General features: G+C 34.9%; 1 protein-coding gene across 2 annotated transcripts in view; it reads right to left on the bottom strand.

The window, feature by feature from the left end:
* Positions 1-2,043: 2,043 nt before the first annotated feature.
* The window catches only part of LOC112577084 (conserved oligomeric Golgi complex subunit 4-like), a 14,164-nt gene continuing 2,055 nt past the window's right edge, over positions 2,044-14,152 (bottom strand). For both annotated transcript variants that reach the window (XM_025260010.1, XM_025260011.1), the window contains 20 exons: positions 13,302-13,416; positions 12,947-13,048; positions 12,696-12,768; positions 11,740-11,939; positions 11,252-11,408; positions 10,762-10,868; positions 10,156-10,211; positions 9,479-9,575; positions 9,299-9,341; positions 8,859-8,977; positions 8,405-8,490; positions 7,951-8,176; positions 7,537-7,599; positions 7,247-7,303; positions 6,815-6,961; positions 6,348-6,431; positions 6,106-6,207; positions 5,650-5,778; positions 5,305-5,396; positions 2,044-5,071 (listed from right to left, as the gene is read on the bottom strand). In XM_025260010.1, coding sequence (XP_025115795.1) covers positions 5,029-5,071; positions 5,305-5,396; positions 5,650-5,778; positions 6,106-6,207; positions 6,348-6,431; positions 6,815-6,961; positions 7,247-7,303; positions 7,537-7,599; positions 7,951-8,176; positions 8,405-8,490; positions 8,859-8,977; positions 9,299-9,341; positions 9,479-9,575; positions 10,156-10,211; positions 10,762-10,868; positions 11,252-11,408; positions 11,740-11,939; positions 12,696-12,768; positions 12,947-13,048; positions 13,302-13,416 — 2,098 coding nt within the window. In that variant the 3' untranslated portion in view covers positions 2,044-5,028. The remainder of the gene's footprint in view (positions 5,072-5,304; positions 5,397-5,649; positions 5,779-6,105; positions 6,208-6,347; positions 6,432-6,814; positions 6,962-7,246; positions 7,304-7,536; positions 7,600-7,950; positions 8,177-8,404; positions 8,491-8,858; positions 8,978-9,298; positions 9,342-9,478; positions 9,576-10,155; positions 10,212-10,761; positions 10,869-11,251; positions 11,409-11,739; positions 11,940-12,695; positions 12,769-12,946; positions 13,049-13,301; positions 13,417-14,152) is intronic.

Genomic DNA, 14,152 nt, shown 5'->3' with positions numbered 1-14,152 from the left:
CGTGATATTCGGGTTGAGCAGCATAGCATGCAGTGTAAGTAGCTTTTAGTGTATAAAATTGCAAGTTTTGTAAGATTTTTCTTAATAATCTAATTACACATTTTTTAAAATGTCTTACCATATTTTTACATTTGTTTGTCACTAAGAAAACAGAAGAAACATCGTAATTAAAACGGTACTTATCTTTTCTGAGCATAAACAAGGGAAACAACCCTGCCCTCAGTAGCTTTAGTACTTATTAACTAGACACAAACGAGAACTTTTAGGAAAGCTAGGCTGTCACCTATAGTGCGCAGTCTATAGCTGTACTAAGCTGGTTGTCTTTGGCATGGCGCTCCTTGATCGTGGGTCGTGCAGATGGTGGGACTTGAGGGTTGAGAGGAGCTCGGGTTGTCTCCATTGAACGTATGTGGTCGTGTGGGTCAGGGTGGCGCGGTCGTTGTCTGCATTGGACTTACCGGTCACCTTCTGATTTGTTTCTTTGCTCTAGGCCAGTCTAGGAGATGTGCTCGTGAAGTTCTGTAGGCACACCTTGAACTTTTAGTGTGCGTGTACGGTTCTTTTATAAAGTTTGCTAAATAGTCAGCATTTGCTTACGGCCATACCAAGTTGAACACCGTACGATCACCGAAGTTAAGCAACGTCGGGCCCGGTTAGTACTTGGATGGGTCACCGGGTGCTGTAGGCAATCTTTTACCATTCTGTATCATACTTCTACATCATAGGCTGCATTTACTAAGACTTGGAGCATTCAGCTAGGTATAGTATTTTAACCTTCTGCCGTAATGAGAATAACATGCCTGCCACTTGGTTTTATTGACATTAGTGGGTGAAGGAGCTTCCGATTCTTTCTCTGCCAGGTCCGTCTCTGGCACAGGTGACGTTAAACAAGAATATAAGAATAACAAATATTCTAGGTTTCGACCTGTATGCGAAGACGATGATCAGAGAATGCCAGGACGTGTACAAGACATTTATTTAGTCACTTTTGCAAGGAATAGCGTGAACGCTGTCCGCCTTACTAATAAATTACACACTCGTCCCCCACATTTGGGATGATCGCAAGGGTCAATCCGCCCGAAGAGCAGGCCTCGTCCAAGGTTGTTGTTTGTTTTTTTTTAAATTGGTTTTGGTTTTGTTTTGTTGTGTTTTTTTGTTTTTGTTTTTTTTTAAATATTCTTGCAGGAGACTTTAACGGCATCACTAACTCTAAACTAGACAATATTGGAGGAAACCCACACAAAGGAAAAGCCTGTCAGGCCGAACTATCGAACTATCATATGCGGGGCCGAGCAGGCCTGACGAGAGGGGGGGACAGGGGGTCTGGTGTACCCGGGCCCGCGGCTGTCAAGGGGGCCCGGCCTTGGTCAGTGGATTTTCTTTTCTTTTTCTTTTAAAGAAAGGTCTAAGGACAGAACACCCAAGCATTACACATGCAGAAGTTGAGTTTCAAGTCTTATCCGTTTAATTATTTTTGTCTGCTTGGAATGAAATGGGTGATAGTCCATTATTTTAAGAATGTTAAATTAAGATTGTTAAATGAAACACTTTTGTGACTTTTAATAAAGAATCAAAGCAAAGAGATAACAACACAAGATTCAAGGAGAGTTTTGTTAGTCTAAAAGGTAATAAACTTGAACAGTTTGCAGTGAACTGTTTTATTACTTATCTGAAAACAATGAAGCTAAATTTAATTTTATGGTTAACTCTGCAATGATCTGTATAGCTTGTTTTTTAGTTGCCACATTTATGCTGTTTGTCTCTCACTTGTACATACAAATCACTCACACAACACACACTTGTTGATAGAAACACACAGATCTTCGTGAAGATATTCATTTACACATATAGATGTTTGTCAATTGTTTTTTTCAGTTGATACTTGTATTGCTATACTAAATACCAGCAAACCTAAGACTAAGTCATAGACTAGTATATATATATGTAGAGGGTAGGATTGGGAGGTGATACTCGGTCAATTCAAATTTTTGAAGTGGTACTTGTCTGGAAAACTCTGAAAACTAGGGATATAAAGAACTCAACTATTATTGAAACATGCCTTTTTATTTTTCCCACGTAAGCGAGGCAAAGGACTATTAATAACCAAATCATTAACTTTTTTTTTTTTTTGGTTATACAACCAAAACATGACAATTAAGTGTATCCTATTTATGCACACAAAAGCCACCTGCATTATGCACCATTATTTTCTTTTAGAGAAATAAAATACGCACTTCCATTCTCTGGTCAGAAATACACATGTAAAGTTCCTTCACCTAGACACTCATTTTTCTTACTCTTCACATTTTATGTGTCTTGCGGTCATTGTGTAAATACACTTACATATGCATTCACACACACTCTCACACAATCATCTTACAGTTCCAAAAGTTTTTTAAAAAATCATACCGATAGTAGATGAACACATATAGTTATATATGTTCATGTACACACAATTCCACCATATTCCACCACACTTTGTCACAGCAGTCCACCTCATTTACAAACCATTGATATAAATTATGAAAAAAAGCTCCATCACAATAAGATGCCAGTAACAACAGCATGTTAATACCTATCCAACCAAAAATTTATAAAGGAGACACATTCTGAGGCAGTTTATCAAACTGCACATTGTTGCATAGCTTCCCCATTATACTGCAGTCAAAATCTGAGATGATTCTCTGTATAAATAAAAACAAAATCTTAAACTTTATAACAGATACAGGAATGCTAAAACAACGCTTTGGAACAGTACAAGTTTTGTCTAAGCTAAAAGACTTTCTTTTAACAGCTGTGGCATTGTGTGCGTTGGGCTGGAGGTAGATGGCTAATTCACCAAACTAGAATTTCAGTAAGCAGAAACCAGTAATGCTATTTTTTTAGTTGGATCATCATATCTCTTTGGAAATGTCCGCTGCACAAATTTGCATGCAGTGTTGTAAGTTTTCTTGGTGCACCAATATCCCACTGGCTTCATTGCACAAAAAATTTATAAACAACCTCTAAAGCAATAGATATGAAACGCTAATTATTATAATTTTTTTGTAAAGCGCCATGAGCTTGCCTATTGGTTCAGATATGGTGCTATATTACTTATTATTAATATTATTAGGAGTTAAATGTCATCCACCATCTAATAAAGCAGTCTATTTGTGAAATCATTAAATCCCCTTAACGAAGGGGTGAGTAAGATGAGTTTGTGGAAACTTTGAAATGGTTTTCTGTCAATAAATCACCTAAACATTCCCAAAATTTGCTATCAAAACAGATTCTATTTTTGTGGAAGTATCTAATTTGTTATCAATAAATATAAATAGAAGAGTTCAGGTGTTTTTTTAATTAAATATTTAAATACTATATTCAATGCTATAATTACTGACTGAAAAGACTTTCGAACAAGGCAATTATCCACAGATCACCCCAAGTTAACACCTCACAAGCCATAACAAGAAATTCAACAGCAAAGGAAAGAAATATGAAAAAACACCAACTAAAATAATTTTATCATGAAATAAGACATCCTTAAAACCATTTCTGAGTTTTTAACCAATCTAACTCCCAGCACCTCTTTTATACTTCAGGCTCTTCACAGATATCTTTACCAAACACCATAATTTAGACACATTTTGAAAAAACCCTACACATAACACTTAGCTCATACAAATGGCACAGTAAACAACGACATCATACATACAAGCTAAAGCCCACAAGCTCCATATCTTACAATCAGCTCTGTCTCAAGGATCATGGGACTGGTTGCATTGTTAAAATTATTCCTTTCTTTTGGGCAGGCAACAGACTGAAGAAGTTCCAAAGCAAACCCTTAGACTACCACAAAAACGTTCTTTTCTACAAGGCATGTAAAAAATGTTCAGACTACTCTGAAGGGCACCCTAAGCAAGTAATAACTTCCAAACATTTTTCTACCTATGGGATCTTGTCTGTCAGCTGCTTCTCCATATCTGCTAAATATCGATATGTTGGGTTTTAAGTATATACAAGGAATGGGGTGAAGATGTTTCCTCACAGCTACTAGATTTGTATAAATAGGTATAAAGTCTACTGTTCTTTTTCTCTGAAGTTATGATACAGATATTTTTAATATGAATATGTACATACATTACACAACTGTGAATGTTTGTTGCATGAAGTGTTTACATTCTTCTCACATGTTAACTCTCAGAATACAAAAATATTTAGTTAGGATTGTTTGCATAAATTTAAGAAATTCTGCTCCAACCATTTTATTTCAAAAGCTAGTTAACAAGGAAAAAAATAGCTGTTGCCACGATGGAATGATAGTGCTGCTATAGGATATTCTTTCTTCACACCTTTTCAGATGAGAACTGTATCCTACCACTTACACCCACTTTGCAAGAGTAATATGCAATCATTTGAGACCATATTGGTCCCTATATAAAGCACGCAGATGCGTCAAAGAGTCTTGGAGATTTAAATCATGTTCGAACAACTAGAGTCTCTTTCTCTGTGTTTCAAGTCTCTGAAGATCTTATCTCTCTTTATTATCTTTTTTTGTATTGCTGTCTGCATAACCATAAAACAAATGAGCAAAATAGAAGTTACTCTTTACTTCCAGAAATACAGGATTTAGAGTCTTGTGTCTGTGCTCGCTCACATCAATCTGTACAAGAAGTAGCTTTCATCATCCACTTATTTACAAATGAAACATATTTACATTTTTCCTGGTCCTGGATCTGAGGCCTTTACCTCTCAAAGAAGTCTACAGAATGGCATCCTTCTTTGGGGTGTAACACAAGCTTTCATCTTTTGAAATTTCTAAGAAAGACTTGCAACTCTCATGGTCTCAAACTTAGAATATCCTTCAAAGAGACCTACAGATGAAGCTTTCTCTCCTTCTTTTGGCTGCTTTTGATTACAGGTTGCTGTTTCTCACAAAAATCTGTGGGCAACATAAATTTAATATCCTTCCTGGATTTTATGTTTGGCGATTTGTCCATTTTGTGTTCGTTGCACAAAACATTAGAAGCTCAACCACTTTTGATCTTATAATTTCAAACGCTTTATGTCTTCTCCTCTGAAGTCTATCCTGTAAAAGACCAAATCCCAGATTCAAATAAGCAATAAGCCTGTTTGCCTCAGCTATGCACTAAATAATGTGGCATTCCATATGTGACACAAGTTTACCGTCTACTAAAAATATATTTCTGTAAGATTTTTATTTAATAATTTGACATACATTTTCTTTCTCTTGAAAGGTCCTGACTTTATTCTGCAGTCAAATCACTGCAGTCTGACATTTGTGACATACAAATAACCAACCTCAGGGTCAGTGTCTGCCTCACTTCAGTAGGGGTAAGCCGCCATGTCAACGGTCCAGAGTTCTGTCCCCAGTAGTCCATTATCTCTGACACCTAGCATAACAAGCACCAAGTATTCAGTGTGATTACTGGAATAACATTTACTTTATTTTGTCATTTTTTCTGACAAAGAAACATTTGCTACTTTCTGTTTCAAAAAAAGTGTCTCAGTCTGTTTCTATTTTATGGACTAGTACAGGATGAAAGGTGAATTCTCTCATTTTCTTTTATTCTTTCTTTTGATTTCTGTTGGGATCATTCACAGTATAATCACCATAATCTAAATGGAAATTTGAGTAACACAAACCCGTTCAAGATTTAAGATGGTGGCCATCTGAGTGAGGCGTGCAAACTTATCCCGAATTGTCCAAGTGGTGACTGACGACAGATAACCAACCAGCCCTCTTAGTTCTTTGTCAAACTGCAGGCCACCAAGCTGAAAGAGACGACTTCATTGAAAATAGCAGTTTCAGTACTTCATGACAACTCTCATGTCCCTGTTATCACCTTAAATCATTTTTTTAAAACCACTCTTGTTCCACAAACTTTTCACAAGACAAATGTTTGTCTTTCTACAATAAAAGCTTGGTTGTAACTGTATTGTACCTATTTCTCTGGATGATTATTTTGGGGGGAAGAAAACCTCGGTGAAAAGTTCTACGATGATGTTTTAAGGTAAGAGTAAAAATGTAACCAAAACAAGTGATCATACTGATTACTATTTTTTAAACAGCTTTTCAGATGCGTTTAAACATAGACTTACTCTGTTAAAAGTAGTCTTACCCACAGCTTTCTCAAGCTGTGCAGTGACTTCTGTAGTAACCAAGCTCACAAATGCCTCGTAGTTTGCACTTGTCAATGAGTTCTGAAACAGTGTTTAAAAAAATGATTTTGAGCAGCATCTGTCTTAAAGAACATTTATTTTTTTGGTTCTGACATGACTTCACTCCTCAGCTCTCACTTATTCCTGAAATATTCCTCAAATAAGGCTTACCAAGAACTTACTTTGAAAGTACTCAGCATGTTGTCAAGAGTTACTATGCTGTTTTGCACCCATGGATCATTGGCCTCATAATTAGAAAAATCTTCCTGCAAAAAAAGTATATGTATATATAGACAAAATAAAATTACAAATTAAAACCAGATATCTTTCTAAATTCTTTTTTAGGTTCCCTTCAAATGACATAATCTTTGAGGTGTCATCACTTGTGACATAATCTTTAGTCACTTTGCCTAGTACCAAATTGTTTCACAATATTTTTCCATAAAGAGATCACTCAGTTCAACTAAAGCTTTATGACATACGGAAAACATTTTAATGTTTTAATCTTGAGTAAATAATATCAATAAATTTCATTAGTGTCATGCTGTTTAAAACTGTTTACAGAACTTTTTGTACATCTAATCTGATTCTTGCTACCTTAATTGAACATTTATACTTTGTGATATCTTCAGAATAAAGGAAAGCTAACCTCTGTGATATTATGGCTAGTGGACAGGAAGGCATCTGCTACTGGTTTAATCCGAGGCTTGATGGCACTGGTTGTTAGCTGAGAGAAGCCAAAATCCACTACATCTTTGAACCGACCTGACACTGTGCCAAGGTCTCCAAGACAACTCTGAAACATAAAAGCACTTATAAGTTCAAGGAGCACTCAAAAGACAACTAATGAAAACCAAACATTTGGTTATCACTTTTAAACACAACATTTATAAATACTTCCAATTAACTTATTTCAGTTTTTTTTTGTGCAAGGGGGTAAAAAGGCAAACTGACTAAAAGAAGAGTAAGGGCATTTCCTAAACATGTCCCTTTCTAAATTGAGATTTACTCAATGATGTGGACTTTATTTAGTCAACAGCATATTCATTCTGTGATGCAGTACAATGCCTTATATTCTTACCTCCAGTTTTGCTTTGCTTTGTTCTGAGCACTGGGTAAACAGTTTTGACACCTCATCCTGAAAACAAATTTAAAAAATAAAACGTTATAAAAAGTAATAATTCTAATAATTCTGCAAACACACAGAGATGATTTGTAACCTGTACATAACATTATGTGAGCCTGCTAATAATTGAAGTTCTCAACTGATAATTTAATTCTTTGGGGAAGCATTTAATTTTAAAACTACATAATTATTTATGCATTTAATGACATATTATTAAAAGATTTTCATTACTTCTATAAGCTTACTTCAAGATTATCTTTCAGTGCCTTGCAGTAATCACAGGTAACCTCTGCATTGTTCAAGGACATCTGTTTAGACAACGATAAAACAAAAGAAACATATTTTTCCATTTCACATATTACATATTACAGCAGATATAAGTATCAGGATAAAAAACACACACCAATCAGATGATGTTTGATTGCAGACTGATTAAAAATATTCAATAACATCAGTAAAAGATATGCAAATAAAACACTGGAGTTATATTGTGAGGGACAACTCTTTGGGGGTGGGTATGGACTATTTGTGCACTGTCAGCATGTCCTTCAAAAAAATTCACATCCCTATAAATGCCACCATTTCAAGCTCCAAGCAAAATTATTACTGATATTCTATTAGTGGTTAGTCTAAAAGATTTATTAGTTTAGTAGACTTACCAGAAAGTTAGCACGAGCCTTGACCTTCTCAGCATCAGAGCTTTGTAGTTTTCCCTGGGTGATGCTGGCCTGAACAATATTGTAGGCATGCTGTAAATCAAATCCTGATGGAAACCCTGCACGAAGACGAGAGTACAGCACTTCACGGAAATCCTGCTCCAAGACTGTGCATGCATGGTTGATCATGGCGCACACTCCATCTATATTTGAACTGGATATGGCTCTTCTGCAGTTAAAATATAAATATACATCAAGACCATGTATCATATTAAGAACAAAATTTTTAACTTAAAACCTAAAGCATCTTATTACTTCTGATAGGATTTTTTGTCTTTGTTTTATTGGAAGGTAATACTATTTTGAATAAAGAAGAAGATTGTTTTGACTCTTGACAAAACTGTTTTGACTCATAAATTATATTCATCCAACACACAAAGCAATAATGTGTCTCTACCTAACAGATTTCTTGACAATGAAAAAGGTGTCATCCACCATGCTGGAGGTTTGCTGACCCTCTTCTGAAGAGTCCATGCTGACTGCCTGCACAAAATTACTCATAATGATTGCATGAAATTTCTCACTACACCTTAGCTTTGTCATTTCCACATTCTTACTGCTTTTGTCTTTTTCCTCCTTGAGACTATGTATGAAAAAAGTAAGCAGCAGAGTATTCAAGAAGTTCAGAAATTTTAAATTTATTAAAGCAGAACTAATCTTTACTTCTCTGGCCATGTCTGCTAATCATTAGAAGAGGTTAAAATTAAGAAAGTCAAAATATTTTTTCCCAGTCCTAGAATGAATTCGCAGGTTACAGGACCATGGAATATATTTAAATACATAGCTGGATTCTTTCAAGTTCTTGATGAAAAAAGCCTTTGAGAATGATGAGTAAAGTATCAACTCCATACCTTTAGGATCATCTCACGCATGAAATACTCCTCCATCATGATGTACACATTGATTAGCTCCTGCACCAAGCGACTCAGCTCACAACCATTCCAGAACTTCTCAACTTCAGCCACTGTACCTACAGATAAAAACTGTGTCAAGTTCTAACAGGTCCTTGATATCTCAAATTACAATATTATAAACAAAACTTCTAAACAAGCTAGTACAACATGTTTAATGGATTCCATGCTTCCAACTACAAGTATGACTGCTAAAAGCAGGTTTTATACGCTATCAAGTCCTGATGACTTTGACAGGTGTTTGTATAGATATATATGCTCTTACTAGAAGCACATTACCCTTGGTCCAAAGAATGTGTACTTAAGCAAAATTATCTTCACTTTTCATGAAATATTCCTAATAACGAGACTAAAAGTTACTATTTGGTTCATTCACTTACTTTTACGATTCTCGACTTCTTGTATTGCAAGCTCAACATCTCCCTGTAACATAATAAATTTTTAAAAAAGACCTAAAAGTAGACTCCATTATCGTATCTTACAATCATCTCATTTAATGCCACTATATGTCAAGCATATGCACTTTAGTGTACTTCAGTAACAATAAAACATTTTCTTACTAGGGCTCGTCGTCGCATAAAGCGCATGTACAGCTCTGCTCGAGCACTAATAAGGGCAATTTCTGACAATATGACATCAAGCTCCCGTGGATCTAGCCTGCACAAGACACAATGAATTAACATAAAAACAAATAAAAAATGTAAATATTTTTAAGGATATCACAAAAGTCTCTAAAGAACAAATTATCATCTCAAAACAGAACAGCAAGCATGAAAATAAGTTAAATATCTACAGGCAAAATGCCTATTTTCACACATTCAAACTCTATATTAATTTAATGAAATTTTTATAGTATATTCTCTTTCTTTGAGACTTGGGACTATGTAAAATGCCCCACACACCAATCACATGCTAGCCTGCTGTCAGGGAGTCAACTTTTCATGGTTTAAGTGTAGCCTACTGTCTCCCATGTCATCTGGTAAAGTCAAAGAAGAAATGCCTCATGTGAACATCAAAGAGTGTAAGTACACAGCTGTTTATTATCATTATCAAGTATTCTGCAATACACACAATTGTATGTGCTATACTAGGTTTGTTTACACCAGTAGTATTATTATAAGGACCCACCCTTGCACATACTGGCTGTTGTTGAGTGAAATATCCTAACGTGGAAAAGTTCAGTACATTACATTTACAAAATCAGGGAGTAAATGTATGATGCTTCCAACATAGATACCTTTCTCCAGCAGTTTGTTTTTGTTGCAGTAACATGCTTTGCTGGACCTGCCTCACCTGAAATATGACAACAGTCTTTAGAGTTTCACTTTAAATCATCAATGTCATGTATCTGGGGTTAGATAAACAGTCACCTGAGCAAATATGTTAAAGAACTACAGGTGAGAATCACTTCTTCCCATGAATCAGTTTAGCTCACCTTAAGATGTTCATTCTTAAAATATGAGAAAATAACCCTCTTTTTATTAGTGAGATACAAGCTTTTTAACATCATCATACTCAAAAAAGAGGTAAAATCTCTGACAGCATTTGAAAATATAACTGTATTCATGGCTTGAAGCCCCACAACTGGGTGTATATGATAATTAGGCATATCCATGTTTAGGCATGTATCTTCTACACAGAAAGGATTATTCAGTCAGGTCTGACTGATTGGTATCCTGTAATGAACGAACACCAGTCATTTGAATAAACATTTTTCTCACATGTTTTGGTTTGTGAAGAAACAGTAAATAAGGGATATTTATGATTATTTACTTGTTTCCAAGAAAACTTAGGAAAAACTAATGCAGGTAATAGAAAAAAAGCTAGGTGTAAGGTCACCCACCAAAGCATCATATTTGCGCTGGGATTTAAATTCCTCAATAACTTTTCTGGCTTGCCGATCACATTCTTTCTGAAGAATTTGCAGCATTCCAAACAGTCGACCTGGCCCTGTTGACATTAATAGATTTCTGTGACTCAACTGTAATTTTGAAATGTCAAAACCGGATAGTAAGTGCTATATTATTTTAATTCTTACAAATGATGATCACTTGATTTGAGTAAAATAAGCAACTGCTTGACTAATAAAATAAAATGACGAAACGTTCCAAAACCTTTTCTTTGTTAAATATTAAATTTCTACAAGAATCTATTATTTCAGGACCAAATTACTGCAATCTTGTTGAAAATAAGTGCAGCAGACTGATTTACTGGAACTGTTATAAAAATGGACAAATGTTAACTGGGTTTGAGCAACAAAAAAAAAACCAACATTCAGACATAAAGTAAGCAAGCTACCCTTTGTCTACAAATATTTTACACACAGAACCTACCATAATAAGTCTCAACCAAAGGTTGGTGAATCTCAACAACACGAGCAATGCCTTCAAACAGTAATGTAATGGTATCAGCAAATAATACTGCCGCTCGTTTGTCATTTTCAGGAGTGTGCAAAGCTAATTTCAGATTGTTGTCTGCTTTTTCTGAGATCTAAAGCCAAAAAAACATTATCAGTGGGACAGTAAAATTTTCACAGCAAAGAAAACTGTACCAATAATCAAGACTGAAAATGAATACTAATAATAAATGTATATTTGTATAGCATTCTACAACAACATTAGGTCATGTTCTAAGCTTGTCAGGTGAAGTCAGTAATCAGAAATTAGTTACAATTTCATATATTATTATTTCATAAAATAATGTCAATAATTTGAAATGATGAACTATTAAATATTAACCAGTCATTTTTAAAAACATTTATTCCCTCCTTATTTGGACACACACCCTCTCTATATATACATATGGGAAGCTACTTATTCACCTGGGCTGCAAGATATTTTCCAAACTTTGTAATCCCTTCATTGTGCATGGCAAGAAGAGGAAATATTTTGAAAAACCGCTCAACTGAAGCAACATCTTGGCAATGAACAGCTGCATCAAATTTACTGTGTACAATGTTTTTGAGCTTCTCCTCTGACTCGTACAACTGCTTGAAAGATGTATCAAGTGTTCCACCAGGTACTAGAAAATAGAAAAAAACTTGGAAAATAGCAAATATGTTGCTGGTTTGTATTGAATCTTGAATGTATCTGATTTAACTGAAAAATAAATGTAACTACTTCTTATATATGTAATGTAAAAAAAAACAACTTGAATCTGGCTAAAAAGTCAAAATGAAATACAGTGTAGGGCCATTAAGCCACGATTCAGTAATCCGCTTAATCCCTTTTTTTTTTACACTATGGATCATAGGGACCTGGACATGGCCTCTCAAATACTCAAGACAGGTGTTGACAGCTGTCATTTTGGCATTTCGAATGTCCACGATTAACATGCTATGCACTATCATGCATTAAATATTTAAATGCTGGCTTATAACTTCAAAGAGGTATTTATAGAAGATTACTCTTTTATTTATCAATAAACAATAAAATAACTTACAATAAAATTCAAATATTAATCTGTATTATCCACACTGAGTGTAAGTGTTATGGAGGCCTCAATTATAACCAATCCACACCTTACAATGCTACGAAATGAAGAGAAAGGATTATGATAAAAAAACATTTATTTTTCATTATTTATTGCCATTTATGCATTATAAAAATATATTTAAGCCATGGACCACCTAAGCAGCGGTTAAGTAGTTTGGACCCCAATCATGGTTGCAGGAGACATACTGCTGGGACAAAAATCTGTAAAAGCTGTGATTACAAATAGGTGATTTTTAAACGTATGCACAGCTTAAAAAAAAATTAATACAAAAGCAGAAAATACCTTCGTTAGTCTCTGCACTGATTCGAATTACAGTCTCATCCAAGTTTCGAAAACGATGGACATGACCTGCAGCCTGGAAAATAATCATTTTACTAACTTAAGAATTTATCATTATTTGCATTATGTAACCAAATGACCATACAGCCAAGAAAAATTTTATTTTTAACTAAAATGGTCTAGAGAGCAAAAAAAAAAATTTCTTATAAAAGCTGATCACTTGACTTGCGCACAAGAGGAATAAATGTACTCACCTTTTCATAGTCTTCATTCTGAAGAGCTATTTGCACTCCATCTGTACAAAATTTAAGATCCAAAATGTCTTCAACTCGCTGGGAGCATTCAACAACACGACTCTGTAAAACAGAAGTCAAATCCCTGCCACCAGTCTGTTTGTCATTTGTACATGTTTACCTCTCTATATAATTAGCTCTGCTTTAAAATACTTTGATATGCTTTTAAAAAAAAGCAAACGAGGTTCCTACCCCCCCCCCCCCAAAAAAAAAAGATTTTAAGAACCCACAAAATCTTATCAGATCACATTGTCAAACACTGAGCCAACAATTTTATGATACAAAACAAAAGCAGTCAGCAGGGAAAAAAACATACCTTTGCTAAATCCAATTTGCGCACTTTACCACTAACATTTTCTGCTAAAGTGGAAGTAAAGGAGATCATGCTAGTCAGCTGTCTGGAATCTGTCTCTAGGATTTGCAGGTTTGGTCTGTAAGCAAAGTAAAACAAATGTGAATAAAACATGGTGAATTTCAGCTCTCTTAAAAATACATCATATCGTAAAGTTAGAGGTATAGTCAAAGAGGTACGATCACAAAAATTGTTGGTATCTCAATAATAGACCTCAACTAGAAACCTGGCATTTACTTGACAAGCTGTTGATGCTAACTACACTCTTGGACCAGAACTAAGGGAAGGGTGACGGAGAGTGTAGACAAGATAATGCTGTGCTACCATGCACTTTCTCTCTGAAATTATGTGATTGTCAAAACTTTTTCTGCATACAGCTTTCTAGTTTAGAACTACTTTAAGATCTTATAAGAATTAAAATAATAAAATAAATAAATACATGAACCCATCATAAGCCTATGACCTTCATGTAGAGGAAAATCTGCATAGGTTATGATGAAAAATGTGGATTTGAATAAATAGCAATGTAATGCATTTTCACAGCACTCTGTTTTATTTAGAAAAACAGAACTATAAAACTTTTGAAAACTGTAAAATAGTTTAAAGATATAAATATTATACATGTTTCATCCAGTGTAAGCACTCTCTCTCTCTCACACACGCAAACATGAATTCAACAAATTGGCTATCCTCCCAGCGAAAAAGATTGTGTTTATGCATACACCTTGTTTTAATAAAAAAGTAAGTCTCCACATCCCTATTTCACTAACTGCATTGGCCAAACATGATGGCCAATGCAAAGTACAGAATTTATT

This window comes from Pomacea canaliculata, linkage group LG12 (assembly GCF_003073045.1).
Source record: "Pomacea canaliculata isolate SZHN2017 linkage group LG12, ASM307304v1, whole genome shotgun sequence".
NCBI classification, from domain to species: Eukaryota; Metazoa; Mollusca; class Gastropoda; order Architaenioglossa; family Ampullariidae; genus Pomacea; species Pomacea canaliculata.
This window is presented reverse-complemented; position numbering and strand designations above follow the sequence as displayed.